This window comes from Saccopteryx leptura, chromosome 4 (genome assembly GCF_036850995.1).
Source record: "Saccopteryx leptura isolate mSacLep1 chromosome 4, mSacLep1_pri_phased_curated, whole genome shotgun sequence".
Taxonomy (NCBI): Eukaryota; Metazoa; Chordata; class Mammalia; order Chiroptera; family Emballonuridae; genus Saccopteryx; species Saccopteryx leptura.
The window spans coordinates 23,592,924-23,612,378 of record NC_089506.1 but is presented as its reverse complement, the minus strand read 5'-3'; the positions used below and the strand labels follow the sequence as shown (position 1 = coordinate 23,612,378).

The following is a 19,455-nucleotide window of genomic DNA, read 5'->3' as shown; positions in this document are numbered from 1 at the left end:
TTTTCTTTCTAGGGGTTGGGGAGGCTCAAATTTGTATTGGTTTGTTGTTTTCTTGTAGTCTGGGACAGTTGAGGTCCCTGGTGTAGTGGAATAATCCATCACATGACTTTGAATGGGAACACAGCCAACAAGGAAAGAATGTTTTACCAAGAGAATTGTTTTGTGATTCGAAGGCGAGTCACTGGACCAAGTCTATGTGACTGAAGGCGGTTGTTAGACTCTCTTCTCAGTAAAACATTCTCATAAGATTTTACTGCTCCCTTCCAGGCTATTCCTGGAGATAAAGAAAGGAATGTTGTGAGAACCATAGAAGCAATAGCAGTTAATGCCTTTTGATACTGTGTTGTTACTAAGCTATCATGCAGATGTAGTCCATGTATCTTTAAGTAAAGATTGTGCTTGATGCTGTGCCAATTTCTAAGTAAACAAGCTTTTTGAAATCTTGTGAATAAAAACAGACACAGCACGAACTCGGCGCCCTTTGCCCGAGCGAGCTGTGGTCCTTTGCTAGTTCACTGACATTTCGTCTGCTGATCTCTCTCTGCTCCCCCGACTCACAACAACACCCTTGCAAGCTGTCCTTTGACTGAAGTACTTTTGTGATAAAAAGAACTAAATGACAGTCTTGAGGTGTGTCCTGAGATCACTAGTTTGTACTATAATAGCATTAGGATATAGTACGATAAAAATATGCAAAATTCCATTAAAGATCTATTAAATATTTTATACAAAGACAGTCATTTTGTTTTGAAAATAGAATGGGCAGATGAAATTAAGAGTCCTTGCCTATTCAGCCTTAGATGAAACTTATTTGAACTGACTAACATAGAATTGGGGTGTTTTTTAATGTACAAGATATATGTCTACGGCCATACCACCCTGAACGCGCCCGATCTCATCTGATCTCGGAAGCTAAGCAGGGTCGGGCCTGGTTAGTACTTGGATGGGAGACAAGATATATATAGTGGATACATCATAGTTTAATTTTGCTCTTCCCATTTCAGAGAGGAAAATGATTGGACAATTTGTTCTACCTCTGAAAGATTTCCCCAGAATGCTGTGGTCGCCAGTTTGAAACCCTGGGCTAGTCCGGTCAAGGCACATATGGGAGTTGATGCTTCCTGCTTCTGCCCCCTTTTCTTTCTCTCTCTTGCTTCTCTAAAATGAATAAAGTCTTTTTAAAAAAAGGAAAGATTTCCACACGGTATTTGTGTCCTGGGTAAGGAGCACTCAGAACTGGTTCAGAGTGGTCTTGCCCTTCCTTTTGTAGCAAAAGGGACACCTGTTTTGCAGGAAACAAGAAAGAAAAGAGAGGAGTTGTTGAATAAATGCTATCACTATGTATTTATATCATACATTCAACACATTTTAGTTGTGTTCCTCTGTGCCACACCCTCTCCAAAGTGCTGAAGATCCAGCTGTGAACAGGAGGGCACAGATGACCAGCAGATGTAAGGGAGTGTCATGCAGTGATTCTTGCTAAGAAGGAAAAGCAAAGGAAGAGAAGAGTGATAGGCTTGAGCTTAAGATGTTTTTTTAATAGACTGGTCAGAGAAAGCCTTTCAAATGCTTCATAATATGATTTACTTTTGTGAACTAAAAGGATATTACAGGAATTATAGGACACAGTTCCCAAAACTGTCCTCACTTCTGATACCAGTGGTGAGTCAGTATGTCCCAAACCACTGTTGGGTTCAATAATTCACAGAACTCACTGAAAACTGTTCAACTCACGATTACAGTCTATTACAAAGAATACAGATTAAAATCAGCCCAGGGAATAGACGCATGACGCAGAGTTCAGAAGAGGCGATGTCATTAATCTCCAGTTCCTCCAGAGGTGGCACTGATAGCAGGCCAGCCGAATCCCCCTTCATGTCTTTAGACTGCCCAGTGGTCAAAGCCTGCAGGCAAAGACACTTCTCAAGCAGGACATTCTGGGGCGTCGTGACATCCCAGGAGCCAGGAATAAAGGCCAGACTCCTCTCTGGGTAAGGTTCATTCTTCACCGCATACCTTTTAACAGGTTTTAGGTGAAAAGAACTAGAATAACCTGACCAGGCAGTGGCACAGTGGATATAGAGCGTCGGACTGGAATGCGGAGGACCCAGGTTCAAAACCTTGAGGTCGCCAGCCTGAGCCCAAGGTCGCTGGCTTGAGCAAGAGGTCACTTGCTCTGCTGGAGCCTCCTGGTCAAGGCACAGATGAGAAAGCAATCAATGAACTAAGGTGCCACAATGAAGAATTGATGCTTATCTTTCCCTTCCTGTCTGTCCTTATCTGTCCCTCTGACTCACTCTCTCTGTCAAAACAAAACAAAACAACTTTAATAAATAAATGAAAAAATACACCAAAATACATGAAGAAAACGTAGGTAGATTTATCAGTCATAGAGTGGGTAGGATGTATGTTTTTTAATTTCTTAAGTTTGTCTTCTTGATTCTGTAAACGCTTTGAAAATGAAGAAAATGGGCCATTTATAAATGTTTAAAATAGCCTATTTCAGTTCTTAAATTTTTACTGTACATTTTAGCAGTTTAGCGTGTGCCTAAGAATCAACTGAAAGTAAATTTAAAAATTCAGGTTTTTTTATTCCGTCTCAGAGACTGACTATTATGTCTTGGGCATGTCCAAGATATAGCAATGCTTATATTGTAGCAACAACAACTATTTGCCCAAATGTATCTCTACTAAGTGGCACTTACTGTCACCACAGTTCTTTATAGGTTTAAACTTGGTCTTATCCATGTCTTAGAGATAACTAGACTTTGGATTCTAAGTCATATTCAGAAACACTCATGAGAGTTACATAAAGAATCACAAGCCGTTCGGAAAAGAGTTGACAGAGCAGTCCTGATACCACTGTCTATAGAAAGGCCTTATTTCATGATTGCCCTCAGCATGTATCTAGAAGCTTGGATTGGGGAAGGTTTCTACCATTCCCTGTTAAGAGTGGCTCACTGTGCCTAAATTGTTTATACAGCAGTGTGCTTTATGCCAAACACGTGGTTTCTTTCTGACAGTTTGGTTCATGCTAGGCAGAAGGTACCTACATGACCAGCTCCCAGGCTTGGGCACTGACGCTAATGAGCTTTCCCAGTAGACAGCATTTCAAGTGTTCCTGCAGCAATGAGCGCAATCTGTGGCCCTGTGGGGGAGGACTCTTGGAAGCTTGTGCTTAATTTACTCAGGACTTTGCGCCGTGTCTTTTCATTTGCTGATTTTGCTTTGTATTTTTACTGTAATAAATCACAGCCATGAATATGACTATATGCTAAGTTGTGTGGGTCTTTGCAAATCAACAAACCTGGGTATGTCCTTGGGGTTATTTGCAGACATGCAAATGTGTTCATATTGTGAATTCTAAATATGAACTGTATACTTACTTCTACTGGTCCAACACGTTCTTTCCCCGAAGGCAAGGGAAAGTGATCTCAAAAAAATATTACTTGATGAGCTAGGAGTCTGAATAAAGGGAGCAAGTTATACATCTGGTGTTTAAAAACAGCAGGGGGTTTGTAAAGTAGAAATAAAAATTGGAAAGGGGTGGCTCACACTGAACTGGTATTTTCTTCACTATGTCTATAAAAGTTCGGGAAGTATTGTAAAACATAGATACAGGCTATATCATACACAGTAGGCTTCACAAGACACCCTGACAGTGCCTGAAACTTCGAATAGTGCCAACCCTATATACTCTTTTTTCCTATGCAGATGTATGTATGATAAAGTTCATAAATTGGGCACAGTAAGAGATTAACAGCAATAACTAATTGTAAAATAAAAGTTCTAACAGTACATAGTGTAATAGAAATTATGTGAATGGCTTTAAGGCTCTTGGTAAGTAAAATAAGGGTTCCTTGAATACAAGCGTTGGGATACTGGGATAGTCAATCTGCTCACCAAGGTGGTTACTGACTGACTAATGGATGGGTAATGTATAGAGCATGGATACACTGGACAAAGGGATGAGTCAGGCTCTGGGAGGACCACATGAGACTTCATCATGCTACTAAGAAACACTTGCAATTTAAAACTTAGGAATTGGGCCCTGGCTGGTTGGCTCGATGGTAGAGCATCGGCCCAGCGTGTGGAAGTCCCGGGTTTGATTCCCAGTCAGGGCACACAGGAGAAGCGCCCATCTGCCTCTACACCCTTGCCCCTCTCCTTCCTCTCTCTCTCTCATTCTCTCTCTCTTCCCCTCCCGCAGCCAAGGTTCCACTGGAGCAAAGTTGGCCCCAGCGCTGAGGATGGCTCCATGGCCTCCACCTCAGGCGCTAGAATGGCTCCAGTTGCAGCGGAGCAATGCCCCAAATGGTCTGAGCATCACCACCTGGTGGGCATGCCGGGTGGATCCCGGTTGGGCGCATACAGGAGTTGTCTGACTACCTCCCTGCTTCTAACTTCTGGAAAAAAAAAATACAAAAAATAAAACTTAAAATTGTTTATTTCTGGAATTTTCCATTTAATATTTTCTGACCTTGGTTGACTTCAGGTAACTGAAATCATGGATAAGGGAGACTGTGTATCTTAACCCATCCAGTAGTTTTCTAAAACCTGTGCTGGGTTAAGATAATATACCGTATTTCCCCATGTATATATAATGAAAAATTTGGGGTCTAAAAACTGGATGCATCTTATACAGTGGTTGTGGCACTTTAAATGCCATAGGTGGAACTGAGGACAGTGATTCGTCATCAGACACAGATGAGGACAAGCTAATGGATGAGAGTTTTGACAGTGAAGAGGAGTTGTATGAATTTTATGATGAATAAAACTTGAGTTCAGTAACTTTATGTAATAACATTTGTTTTCAAATTTTGGGCCCCCAAATTAAGGTGCATCTTATACATGGGGAAATACAGTATTCTTAAAAGAACAATTGAATTGTATACTTACATTTTGGTGCTTCTTATTTCTATATTTAAAGTAAGACAGCCGGACTGGATAGCTCGGTTGGAGCATGGTCCCGAAGCACAGAGGTTGCTGGTTCGATCCCTGGTCAGGGCACAGACAGGAAGTTCCTGTCTCTTTCCTAATCTCTCCCTTCTTTCTAAGATCTATAAAATAATTTTAAAAAATTATTTTTTGTTTTGTTTTGTTTTTTCTTTTTTTCTTTTGGTGGGGTTGTGGGGGTAGAAAATATTTTTTATAAATAAAGACAGTAAATTATAATAGTTGTATATGAAGTAGATTCATTTTCAGGATTGGAACCTTCTGCTGAGTTGATTTTTTTTTACAGAGACAGAGAGTGAGTCAGAGAGAGGGATAGACAGGGACAGACAGGAATGGAGAGAGATGAGAAGCATCAATCATTAGTTTTTCATTGCGCGTTGCAACACCTTAGTTGTTCATTGATTGCTTTCTCATATGTGCCTTGACCGCGGGCCTTCAGCAAACCGAGTAGCCCCTTGTTGGAGCCAGCGACTTTGGGTTCAAGCTGTCAAGCTGGTGGGCTCTTGCTCAAACCAGATGAGCTAGTGCTCAAGCTGGCGACCTTGGGGTCTCGAACCTGGGTCCTCTGCATCCCAGTCCAGCGCTCTATCCACTGCGCCACCGCCTGGTCAGGCGTTGATTTTTTTTTAATCATCATAAATAGAAGAGACACCAGCTCCAATTGAACTTTCTAATGATTTTTGCTATTTAAATTATTTTTCTAAACAAAATTGAGAAGCTATCTTATGGAATAAATTTGGTTAAATGTTTTATTTCTGATCTTAGATATTTCTGAGTTATTTATTTATCAAACCTTTAAGAGTTGGTTGATCATCTCTAAAATTCCCTTCAGTTCTGATTGGAATTATAGACTCTCCCCTTATTCTATTCACATTCATGATTGATCATGACAGCAGGGAGCATATGACTCAGCTGGCCATGCAATGTGACAGGAATGGCCTGGTGCAGCTTCTGGGAAGCCTTTGTAAAATGCATAGACTAGTCTGGCTTGGACCCTTTGGTCTTTGGCTCATTCTACTTTCTTGCTGAATAGGAGATGCACCACCAGTTGTGTCCATGAGATGGCAGTGCTGTTTATTAAGGGTGGCAAAGGAGGTAGGTAGACAGAATCTGTCCTGTTGGCCCTTGCTGGAGAAGCTGTGCCAATCCAGGGCTGCCTGCCTGCCTGCCTGCCTCCAGTCTTCTTGTTATGTGAGAAATTTTAACCTACAGTTTGTTTTCCCCTCAAAAAAGAAAAAATAAATAAAGATAATTTCAGTAACATGATGATAATAAAATAATGTATTAAAAAGTTGATTGTAAAAGAATAGCTATTTCCAGATGATATATGTGGAAGGTAAGACTATATTTTAGAGATACAGACTAGAAAGATATCTAGTCTAAATGAAGAAATGAAGGCTGTGTAGGTCTTAAGGTTACACAATTAGATTTGAACTGGGAGGCAAACCCATATTTTATGGAAGAATTCCTTACATATAATCTCATTCTAACTAATTATAGGTAAAGAGAAAGAAATATGTAGGCTACATAGTTCATAACTCTTAGGAAGTCTACCATACTGACTTAAGCAGAAACAGCATTCGTTGGGAGAATGTTTGGTAGCCTAGAATCAAAAGGAAAGCTCAAGAACCAAGCTTGGAATTTTTTTGGAAATTAAGAGTTTGGAGTCAGTTAAAATCATACCTTGAGGCCCTGGCTCAGTGGTAGAGCGTTGGCCTGGCGTGCAGAAGTCCCAGGTTCGATTCCCGGCCAGGGCACACAGGAGAGGCGCCCATCTGCTTCTTCACCCCTCCCCCCCTCCTTCCTCTCTGTCTCTCTCTTCCCCTCCCGCAGCGAGGCTCCATTGGAGCAAAGATGGCCCGGGCGCTGGGGATGGCTCCTTGGTCTCTGCCCCAGGCGCTAGAGTGGCTCTGGTCGCAACAGAGCGACGCCCCCTGGTGGGCGTGCCGGGTGGATCCCGGTCGGGCGCATGCGGGAGTCTGTCTGACTGTCTCTCCCCGTTTCCAGCTTCAGAGAAGTGCAAAAAAAAAAAAAAATTCATACCTTGAAAATGTTTCAGAACATTGGTGAAAACACCTGTGTTGGAATAGAACTTGCCATTGTCCCTACTGCTTAGAGTCACTTCAGATTAAAAGTCTGAGCTGAGTGCATCCAGTTGGCATAGATGGATCTGGAAATACACTCTCAATCCTACAGTGTGTATACAGACTTTTATTGTGATTTCATTTTACTTATTCTAGCATCAGTATTCCAATTAGTGTAATGGGACACTAATAGTCACTGAAAACAAGTTGAAGTGAATAGGATACATGTTTCTGTAGAAATATGAATCCATGATTCCTTTTACATGGTCTGTTTCTTTCATGTTACATGTAGCTCAACAGAACAGATGCATTAACAGCAATTTTTAAGCTTTTTTAATTTCATGACCCTTTACACTTGAAACTCAAGGGCTGCAAAGGGCTTTTGTTATCTGGGTGGTATTATTATGCTTACTATATTGACAGTTAAAACTGAGGTTTCAGAAAATGTTTATTCTTGAGCAATAGTAGATCTCCTTGGGTTACACTTTGAGAACAGCTACAGTTGTGATCTGTATATTATGTGAATAAACACAGTTTTTTCTACAAAACTATAGTTTCAACGAGTCAGGGAACTATTAAAAAGCCATCAATATTACAGAAAGTCTTCTTACCTACACTTGAAAATTAAGCTTTTGACATGAAAATACAGAAGAATAGAACTTTACTTTTTTTTTTTTTTTTTTGCAAGGATGAGACAGGGACACACAGAAGAGAGAGAGATGAGAAGCATCAATTCTTCATTGCAGCACCTTAGTTGTTCACTGATTGCTTTCTCATATGTGCTTAACCAGGGGCTACAGCAAAGCAAGTGACCCCTTGCTGAAGCCAGCGACCTTGGGCTTCAAGCCAGCAACCTTTGGACTCAAGGCAGTGACCATGGGGTCAAGTCAATGATCCCACGCTCAAGCCAGTGACCCTGTGCTCAAGCGACCTTGGGGTTTCGAACCTGGGTACTCTGCATCCCAGGCCAATGCTCTATTCACTGCACCACTCCCTGGTCAGGCTAGACTTTTACATTTTAAGACATTTGGTATAAAAACAGTTACAAGCCCTCTTCCATTTAACAATTTAAACAAAAACAGCTAATTCGGGTCTTTCATTCTTAAATACGCTTTTTCAAGACTATATCATATATAGTTTATTAAGATGTCTGGACAATGTGTCCATGACCTCTTAAGATGGACAGATTCAGTGATTTTTTTTAAGACATAGTGTGTTTTAGTCTACAAATATATGATGGGTGTCAATATGTTTCTATTATCTTCTGTGTTACAGATATTTTTCCAGGCCTCTCTTTATACTTTTTGTATACAGAGGTTTTATTTTGTTTGGTTGAGTCATCGAAGCTAATGTATTGCAACTAGAGAATTTATCTGCTTCTCTTTTTATCTTTAGTGTCTGGCCTACAGCAGACACTTGAGAAATGTTTGTTCAGGAATACATGCCATCTTACTGTTTTGATGTGTCAGGTGATTTCATGTTAATGGTCTAGACATCACAGTGAATGGTTTGTCAACCTGATAAATGTCCCGTACAGGCATTAAAGATTAAATAACCTTTCCTCTGTTTTTGGTAATGCTTCCTTTAGTGGATTTTTTAAGTAGGGTTAGTTTGTCAAATTCTTAATGCTATATGACTTGAGGAGTCTAATTTTTAAACTATTTCTGCAAAATCTTGGTTATTTGCAATTTGAGTCAAAAATCTCAAGATTAAAAAAATAATTTTAAAAAGCTTACCACTAAAAAAAAAATAGCTCAGTAGTATTTGCTTACAGTGATTAAATCAGACTGTTACTCGTCGGCCTGGCGTGCGGAGGACCCGGGTTCGATTCCCAGCCAGGGCACACAGGAGAAGCGCCCATTTGCTTCTCCACCCCTCCGCCGCGCCTTCCTCTCTGTCTCTCTCTTCCCCTCCCGCAGCCAAGGCTCCATTGGAGCAAAGATGGCCCGGGCGCTGGGGATGGCTCTGTGGCCTCTGCCCCAGGCGCTAGAGTGGCTCTGGTCACAACATGGCGATGCCCAGGATGGGCAGAGCATCGCCCCCTGGTGGGCAGAGCGTCGCCCCATGGTAGGCGTGCCGGGTGGATCCCGGTCGGGCGCATGTGGGAGTCTGTCTGACTGTCTCTCCCTGTTTCCAGCTTCAGAAAAATACAAAAAAAAAAATCAGACTGTTACTGACATGGGGCAGGAGCCAATGAGGCAAGGATTAAAATCCTGACGCTGGATTTGGGGAGTGCCAGCCAAGGATAGAAGGTGAAGGGGAAAAACAGAGGAGGGAAAGCTGTGAAGCAGTGCGATATGATGTGTTTACCTTGGGACACAATCTGTTCCCCTGGCTCTCTTTTCTCCCTCTTCCCACTAATTGAGGTTCACTCCATGAAGAGATGGCTAACACATCCTTCGAGATTGTGCTGTCCGGCCCTCAGCACCTGCCAAGAGCCAGATCCCACATCCCAGCGTGTGGCATTCCACCCATGTCTGGAAGCGGAGGAGCAGCTCCGCATAGTTAGAGCAGGCCCCAGCTTCAGCTCAGCCTGCAGCCAGCTCCATGGCTCAGCAAGGGTGCCATCAGAGGTGGCAGAGCTGTTCAGCACAGGCAGCGCCTTCAGAAGAAAGACTGTTGAGGGAGTCTGTGAGGGTAAACAAGGTTGTGCCGGTCTTGGAAATCAGAAGATAGGCTTAGGTCTTTATAAGAGCTTGGCAGAGTGGCATTACAAGTTAGGAAAGAACAGCACTATGTGATAAATAATGCTGGGACGGTTGGCTGACCATTAGGACTAATACAATTTAAATGAATCCCTACATTATAGCATAAAATTACAGTTCTGGATTAAAGACTTCTTAAATGTGAAAGCAAAAACTGGGATAAAAACGCAGGAGTGCCTTTTTGTCTTCTCTGTAGGAAACAGTTTCTAAAACAAGATCCAAATAGCACAGACCATAAGGGGAGAACAGTGGTAAGTTTGGCTATCTTAAAGTTTAGCAACAACAGAAAACTTAGTAACAGCAAAATGAAAACACCAGACTGAGAATATGTTAAAATGCATAAAAACAGTAAAAAGTAGATATTTATAGTACTAAAAATAAAACTGGTACAAATCGATACAGGGAAAATTAGGCTAATTTTGTGAGTAGGTATATCTCACCAAAAAATAAATAAAAGAAAAAATTCAATAGCCAATAAACATGAAAAGCTGCATTTAAAAAATAATCAGAGGTGCAAATTAAGATACTATTGCATGTCCACTCATTGACAAGAATGGTAAAGTCTACTAACAGAGATGCAGAAAAATAGGAACTTTATATGTAGAGAAACTGAAAATCCATGGGTTTTCTTGTTTGATGGTTTTTGGTGTTTTGTTTTGTTTTTTTGCAACAGAGACAGAGAGAGTCAGAAAGGGATAGACAGACAGGAAGGGAGAGAGATGAGAATTATCAATTGTTCGTTGCGGCTCCTTAGTTTCCTTAGTTCATTGACTGCTTTCTCATACGTGCCTTGATGGGGGGGGAGGGGCTACAGCAGACTGAGTGACCCCTTGCTCGAGCCAGCGACCTTGAGCTCAAGCTGTTGAGCCTTGCTCAAACCAGATGAGCCTACGCTCAAGCTGGCAACTTTGGGGTCTTGAACCTGGGCCCTCTGCGTCCCAGTCCGCCGCTCTATGCGCCACCGCCTGGTCAGGCTCAAAATCCATGTTTTTAAGTGCTCTTTAGATTATCAAATCCCTGGAGGGGCAGAGAAATGTCTGCCCCTAAAATGTCACGCTCCCACCAGTCCTAGCTCTCTGCTGGGTCTGCTTCAAGCTGCATCCTGAGTGTCTGGCCTTGTTGCCCAGTCATTTTTGCTTCCATCACTGTCACTGTGAGTTTATTTCCTCCTCTTCCTCTGTGTGTCTATATTAGTCCCAGATCTTACCTCATGTCCTTCACGGTTCTCTGTTAGTAATCTCTTGTAGACCTGGAAATGCGATTAATAGCTTACTAGAACTTTGTACATGACAAGTAAGGAGGCCAGAATAAGGCCTGATAGACTTCTGGTAGGAAACAGTTTCTAAAACAAGATCTAAATAGCACAGACCATAAGGGGAGAACAGTGGTAAGTTTATCTTAAAGTTTAACAACAACAGGTTGATGGGAAGGAGCATGTACCTTTATTGTTTCTGTTATATTACAGGCCTTCAGAGCCCCCCCCCCTTTTTGTGTGTGTGTGACAGACACAGAGAGAGGAACAGACAGACAGGAAGGGAGAGAGATGAGAAGTATCAATTCTTCATTGAGGCACCCCAGTTGCTCATCAACTGCTTTCTCACATGTGCCTCGACTAGGGGTGGGGAGGGGGGCTACAGCAGACCAAGTGACCCCTTGCTCAAGCCAGCGACCTTGGGCTCAAGCTGGTGAGCTTTGCTCAAACCAGATGAGCCCGCACTCAAGCCAGCGACCTCGGAGCCTCGAACCTGGGTCCTCCACATCCCAATCCGAAGCTCCATCCACTGCGTTACCCACCGCCTAGCCAGACAGAGGCCTCTTTATTTTATTTTATTTTATTTTATTTTATTTATTTTTTTCTGGTTCTGTCCTATTAGAGTTGCTAAATATATAAAGTGTGATGAACTTGAATTTGCCTGTACATTTAATCTCCCATTGTTTGTATATAAACTATATAAACTCAAGGCCCTCTAATGCCTCATTAAATACAAGATAGTTGGAATAAAGAAGTGAAAGGTTGGCTTGTGGATCAGTGGGAGAATATATATATTTATGGAAGAATTTGAATAGTTTGTGACTCTTTATTAACCTATTTTAACTAGAATGAGATTATCATTTTTGCCTGACTTGTGGTGGCGCAGTGGGTAAAGCATTGACCTCAAATGCTGAGGTCGCCCATGCGAAACCCCAGGCTGCCTGGTCAAGGCACACACTAGAAGCAACTACTAGAAGTTGTTGCTTCTCACACTTCTCCGCCCCTTTCTCTCTCTAAAAAATCAATCAATAAAATATATTTTTAAAAGATTATCTTTTAGCCTGACCAGGCGGTGGCGCAGTGGATAGAGTGTTGGACTGGGATGTGGAAGGACCCAGGTTCGAGACCCCGAGGTCGCCAGCTTGAGCACGGGCTCATCTGGCTTGAGCAAAAGCTCACCAGCTTGGACCCAGGGTCGCTGGCTCCAGCAAGGGGTTACTCAGTCTGCTAAAGGCCCACAGTCAAGGCACATATGAGAAAGCAATCAATGAACAACTAAGAAGTCGCAACGCGCAATGAAAAACTAATGATTGATGCTTCTCATCTGTCTCCATTCCTGTCTGTCTGTCCCTGTCTATCCCTCTGACTCCCTCTCTGTCTCTGTAAAAAAATAAATAAATAAAAATTTAAAAAAAAAAAAAAAAAAAGGCCCTGGCCGGTTGGCTCAGTGGTAGAGCGTCAGCCTGGCGTGCGGAAGTCCCGGGTTCAATTCCTGGCCAGGGCACACAGGAGAAGCGCCCATCTGCTTCTCCACCCCTCCCCCTCTCCTTCCTCTCTGTCTCTCTCTTCCCCTCCTGCAGCCGAGGCTCCATTGGAGCAAAAGATGGCCCGGGCGCTGGGGATGGCTCCTTGGCCTCTGTCCCAGGTGCTAGAGTGGCTCTGGTCGTGACAGAACAATGCCCCGGAGGGGCAGAGCATCGCCCCCTGGTGGGCGTGCCGGGTGGATCCCGGTCGGGCACATGTGGGAGTCTTACTGCCTCCCCGTTTCCAGCTTCTGGGAAAAAAAAAAAAGATTATCTTTTAAAAAAACAGGTTCATTGAGATATAATTCCTATACCATACAGTTCACCCATTTAGGACTATACACTTTGGTGGCTTTTAGTACATTCAGAGATGTGGATCCGTCACCACAATTTTAAAACATGACCCACCCCCGCGCCCAGATTCCCCAGCCTAGGCAGCCACTAATCTACTTTCTGTCTCTGCAGATTTGTCTCTTAAGGACATTTAATGTAAATGGAGCCATACAATATATGACAATTTGTGACTGCCTTCTTTCACTTAATACCATACCCCCCCCCCATCCATGGTTTCACTTTCCACACTTTCTTACCCAAGGTCAACCACAGTCTGAAAATACTAAATGGAAAATTCCAGAAATAATTCATAAGCTTTAAATTGTACGCCTTTCTGAGGAACATGATGAAATCTCGCGCTGTCCTGTTCTGTCCTAGGATATGACTCATCCCTTTATGCAGTGTCTCTATGCGATACACCCTCCCCTCCCATTCATCACTTAGTAGCCATCTTGGTTATCAGATCAGCTGTTGAAATATCACAGTGCTTGTCGTCAAGTCACCCTTATTTTACTTAATAATGGCCCAACGCACAGGAGTAGTAATGCTGGCAATGCAGATATGCCAAAGAGAAGCCATCGAGTGCTTCCTTTAAGTGAAAAGGTGAAAGTTCTCAAAGGACGGGGGGAAATTCTTATGCCGAGTTTGCAAAGGTCTGTGTTAGGAATGAATCTTCTATCAGTGAAACTTGAAAATGAGAAAGGAAGCTGTGCTAGTTTAGCTGTCATACTTCAAACTGCAAGAGTCACAGTACAGCGGGTGGTAGGTGCTAGTTCAGATGGACAAGGCAGTACATTTGTAAGTGGAGGACATGAACAGAAAGTGTGTTCTGACTGATGGCACTGTGTTGTGCCAGAAAGCACTGAGCCTATGGGAAGACTCCAGCAAGGACTTCCCTCTCAGTAACCGTATTCACTTAACTTTGGTATTTCCATATACTGTTATAATTGTTTTATTTTATTTTTGGTTATTGTTAATCTTTTACTGTGTCTATAAATTAAATTTTATCATAGGTGTGTGTGTATAGGGAAAAAGACATACATACGGTACTGTCACTGTTTCCAGCATCCACTGGAGTCTTGGAACATAAGCCCTAGGGATAATGGGAGATGGTTTTACAGGGTGTGTGTGACAAAAGTAAGTTTACAGTTGTGAGTATGCAAAACACAGTTTATTCTTTTATTATTAATGTATTTCCATATGAACACCTGTAAACCTACTTTTGCCCCATCCTGTATGTTTTCAACATTATAGCATGTATCAATACTTTATTTCTTTTTTTTTCTTTATAGCAAGAGAGAGAATCAGGAAAGGAGAGAGAGATGAACTTGTAGTTGCCCCGCTTTAGTTGTCATTGATTGCTGCTCATATATACCTTGAGGGGGGCGGGGAGCAAGCCGAGCCAGTGACCTTGGGCTTCAAGCCAGTGACCTTGGGCTTCAAGCCAGAGACCTTTGGACTCAAGCCAGTGACTAGGAGATCTGTCAGTGATCCGCCCTGTGCTCAAGCTGGATGAGCCCACACTAAAGCCAGTGACCTTGGGTTTTGAGCCTGGGACCTCGGTGTCCAGATCGATGCTCTATCCACTGTGCCAGCACTGGGCAGGCAGTACTTCAATTCTTTTTATTGTTGAATAATAATCCATTGAACAAATATACCACATATTATTTATCCACCCACAAATTATATTTAAGTGTTTTTCCACTCTTTGCCTGTTGTGGATAATGCTGCTGTGAACATAGGTTTTCATTTCTCTCACGTTTCTAAGAGTGGCATTGCTAGATCATGCAGTAATTCTATTTTGAACTAATTGAAGATCTGCTAGACTGTTTTTCCGTAATGGCTACACCATTTTACCTGCCCACCAATAGTGTGTGTGAGTTCCAATCTTTCCACATCCTCCCTCATACACACTTGCTATTATCTACCTTTTTAAATTAGCCATTCCAATGCTCTGGTTTCTCTTCAGATCGTATAAACTTGCCTTTTAAGTTAGCCATCCTAGTGGGATAAAGTGGTATCTCGTAGTGTTACTTTGATTTTATAAGACACGTTTCAAGTTTTTTCCCAAGATTTTCTTTTACTACATAAAGAATGATGCCTTTAAGTTTGTGATAGAATCTTTTTTTAATTGTTGGTATTATTTTTCCCCAACAGGCTAAGGAAATTTTAACGAAAGAATCAAACGTGCAGGAGGTCCGTTGTCCTGTTACTGTCTGTGGAGATGTGCACGGTCAGTTCCATGACCTCATGGAACTCTTCAGGATTGGAGGAAAATCACCAGATACGAACTACCTGTTCATGGGGGACTATGTAGACAGGGGTTATTATTCGGTGGAGACTGTGACTCTTCTTGTGGCGTTAAAGGTATGATCAATGAAATTTAATTTTTTTTCAAGCTTTAAACCAGCAAAAGTAAAAAATGGCAGTATTGCATATTATTTGTTCTTCTATTAATGACCCATTCAGTTTATAACCCCTTAAAATAATAGTTTTTACATCTTTTAAAAGAGAGATAAAAATAATACATTAAACCTCTCCTACCTATTGATTGATTGATTGATTTCTCATATGTGCCTTGACCGGGGGGGGGGGGGGGGGGGGCTACAGCAGACCAAGTGACCCCTTGCTTGAGCCAGTGACCTTGGGCTCAAGCTGGTGAGCCTTGCTCAAACCCAGTGAGCACACGCTCAAGCTGGCAACCTCGGGGTCTCGAACCTGGGTCCTCTGCGTCTCAGTCCAGCCCTCTATCCACTGCGCCACCACCTGGTCAGGTATCTCTCCTACCTATTTCTGATAAATCATTCTCTTGGGGAATCCAAAGATGAGGTCTTGGAATCATTTTTGACTTAGTAACTTCATGTCTAGTCAATTAACAAGTCTTTAAAAAAAAAGTCTTAAAATTCTTGCCTTGAAGAGTCTCTCTGTGTCTTTCTACTTTTACTATCGCCATGCAGTTCATATCTTTATCACTTCATACTGTGATTATTGCAACAGCAATACTATTAGCAACTAATATTTCTGCCTCCAAGATCTGACCCCTTCAAAATTTACTTACTCTTACATATGCTGCCAGATTAAATCTCTTTTATTTAACACTTCATTTTGTCACTTCCCTGCTCCCAAATTCTTTGTAATTTCACGTTGCCTGTGGACTCAAGCTCAAACTTCTTAGCTGGCCCTCTAGAGTGTAGCCTGCATTTGCCTGCCTATAGTTGTTGGATAAACACTTTGTGTCAGGTCAAAGAATTTCAGTGCTTAGTCTGTCTCCATATATTTCCTTATCCATTTTCTTCACAAGATTATTCTGTGATTTCTTACCCACCTGCCAAGACTCAAGTTCTTTTTCCATGAAGTCTTCAACCATTTTAAGCCTTATTTCTTTATTCTAAATTACCATGCAATGTATTGTCCCACCCCTTAATTATGTTATAGAGCAGTTTATTGCCTTGTATCTTTAGATCACATACCTCTTTAGTAAGATTAGTCCCTAAAAAGCAGAGTCACGACCTGTGGTGGCGCAGTGGAATCAAGCGTTGACCTGGAACACTGAGGTTGCCGGTTCGAAACCTTGGGCTTGCCTGGTCAAGGCACATATGGGAGTTGATGCTTCCTGTTCCCCTCCCTTCTCTCTCTTTCTCTCCCCCCTCTCTCTAAAAAAAAAAAATCAATAAATAAAATATTTGGCCCTGGCCGGTTGGCTCAGCGGTAGAGTGTCGGCCTGGCGTGCGGGGGACCCGGGTTCGATTCCCGGCCAGGGCACACAGGAGAAGCGCCCATTTGCTTCTCCACCCGCCCCCTCCTTCCTCTCTGTCTCTCTCTTCCCCTCCCGCAGCCAAGGCTCCATTGGAGCAAAGATGGCCCAGGCGCTGGGGATGGCTCCTTGGCCTCTGCCCCAGGTGCTAGAGTGGCTCTGGTCGCGGCAGAGCGACGCCCCGGAGGGGCAGAGCATCGCCCCTGGTGGGTGTGCCAGGTGGATCCTGGTCGGGTGCATGTGGGAGTCTGTCTGACTGTCTCTCCCCGTTTCCAGCTTCAGAAAAATACAAAAAAAAAAAAAAAAAAGCAGGGTCACATGTTATACTTGTGAAGACCTCACCTAGCTTAAAAACTGAGTTTAATGCTGGGCCTTTTTAATGGATGTTTAGTAAATATGTATGTATTTGCAGTTTTTGGTTAATTTGGTTTACAGAATTCGATGCTTTTTATAACTTACCAGATACATTCCCAACTAAATAGTATGCTGTAATGTATGTCTTTATATTTTATTATCAAAAATAGACTATTAATACATTTAAACTCTTGCCTAGATTTAGCAAAGGCTTATTTTTGTGTTTTTGTTGGCAAATACAATCTTCTCATGGGAAATAAAAGTTGAAAAGATGAGGGTGGGGGTTAGTTTATACAAGAGTTGGTCTTAGGTCTAAATCTCTGATCTTCGGTATCCATTCATCAATAAGACGTCACAACATTCTGGAAAGATTTAGAAGACTAGTGATAATTTGAGGTTTAACATATTGTAGACAAAGAATCAGGTACAAGTTTGTTATATTAATATAGGAATCAGTTAATAAGGGTTCAATTGAGGGTGGTAAAAATACAGTGTGTCCGTAAAGTCGTGGTGCACTTTTGACCAGTCACAGGAAAGCAACAAAAGATGATAAAAATGTGAAATCTGCACCAAATAAAAGGAAAACTCTCCCAGTTTCATACCTATTCAGTGCAGTTTGATGTGGGCTCACACACAGATTTTTTAGGACTCCTTAGGTAGCTATCCCGTATAGCCTCTACAGACTCTTCACTGACTGATGGCCTACCAGAATGGGGTTTCTCCACCAAAATGCCGGTTTCCTTCAACTGCTTATCCCACCGAGTAATGTTATTCCTGTGTGGTGGCTCTTCATTATAAATGCACCGGTATTCATGCTGCACTTTGGTCACAGGTTCGAATTTAGCGAGCCACAGAACACACTGAACTTTCCTCTGTATCGTCCACATCTCGACTGGCATTGCCGTGGGCTGCTCCGCTGTATACACAGAGTTACGTCATCATCTGCGCATGCGCACATGCTGCCACATCATCCTACAGAAACTGGGAGGATTTTCCTTTTATTTGGTGCAGATTTCACATTTCTATTGTCTTTTGTTGCTTTCCTGTGACCGGTCAAAAGTGCACCATGACTTTACAGACACACTGTAGTAATGAAGAGGGACAACTATACAAAATCTATCACAAATTAATCAATAGGGTCTGGTTATAAATGAGAACATTTTTTATTCTGGTTTAACATTTAGTTTACTAACAGACAGAAGAGCCATTTAAATACGGGTCAGAGGTTAATGTATTTAATATGTCACTAGTACAAATATGGTTTGTACCTTGAATTTTGTTTTCTTTCCCTCCAGGTGCGTTACCCAGAACGCATTACAATATTGAGAGGAAACCACGAAAGCCGACAAATTACCCAAGTATATGGCTTTTATGATGAATGCCTACGGAAGTATGGAAATGCCAATGTTTGGAAATACTTTACCGATCTATTTGATTATCTTCCACTTACAGCTCTAGTAGATGGACAGGTGTGTGTGTGTGCTTACATGGGGGGAGGGTAGAGGGTAGGATGGGATAGAAGTAGGAAAAGATTTTCTCCTAGTAATTTAGGGTCTAGATTTATATGACTATTTTTTTTAATCTCCTTAGTTTTTTTTCTGCCTCTTTTATACTTAAGATTTCAGAACAGGTATTTGGATAAGTTTTATGCACACTGAGACCACCAAATTTTCATGTTGTCAGATATGTGTTTAAATTTTTTGGCCAGATAATATTCCAATAAGCTTTTCTTTTCTTTTCTTTTCTTTTTTTTTTTTTTTTTTTTTGTATTTTTCTGAAGTTGGAAATGGGGAGGCAGTCAGACAGACTCCCGCATGTGCCCAAACGGGATCCACCCGGCATGCCCACCAGGGGGCGATGCTGTGCCCATCCAGGGTGGCGCTCTGTTGTGACCAGAGCCACTCTAGCGCCTGAGGCAGAGGCCATGGAGCCATCCTCAGCGCCCGGGCCATCTTTGCTCTAATGGAGCCTTGGCTGCGGGACAGGAAGAGAGAGACAGAGAGGAAGGAGAGGAGGAGGTTGTGGAGAAGCAGATAGGCGCTTCTCCTGTGTGCCCTGGCCGGGAATCGAACCCAGGTCCTCCGCACGCCAGGCCGACGCTCTACCACTGAGCCAACCGGCCAGGGCCCCAATGTGCTTTTCTATTACACATAAAATACTGTAAATAGGCCCTGGCCGGTTGGCTCAGTGGTAGAGCGTCGGCCTGGCGTGCGGAGGACCTGGGTTCGATTCCCGGCCAGGGCACACAGGAGAAGCGCCTATCTGCTTCTCCACCCCCCCCCTTCCTCTCTGTCTCTCTCTTCCCCTCCCGCAGCCAAGGCTCCATTGGAGCAAAGGTGGCCCAGGCGCTGGGGATGGCTCCTTGGCCTCTGCCCCAGGTGCTAGAGTGGCTCTGGTCGCGGCAGAGCCACGCCCGGAGGGGCAGAGCATCGCCCCCTGGTGGGCAGAGCGTCGCCCCTGGTGGGCGTGCCGGGTGGATCCCGGTCGGGCGCAT

The 19,455-nt window shown here is 42.8% G+C and overlaps 1 protein-coding gene across 1 annotated transcript in view; it reads left to right on the top strand.

Moving 5' to 3' along the window:
• PPP2CB (protein phosphatase 2 catalytic subunit beta) overlaps positions 1-19,455 on the top strand; it is a 37,626-nt gene that overhangs the window by 7,893 nt on the left and 10,278 nt on the right. Inside the window, exons 2-3 of the mRNA XM_066380286.1 lie at positions 15,011-15,220; positions 18,257-18,430. Of these exons, the coding sequence (XP_066236383.1) occupies positions 15,011-15,220; positions 18,257-18,430 (384 nt within the window). The remainder of the gene's footprint in view (positions 1-15,010; positions 15,221-18,256; positions 18,431-19,455) is intronic.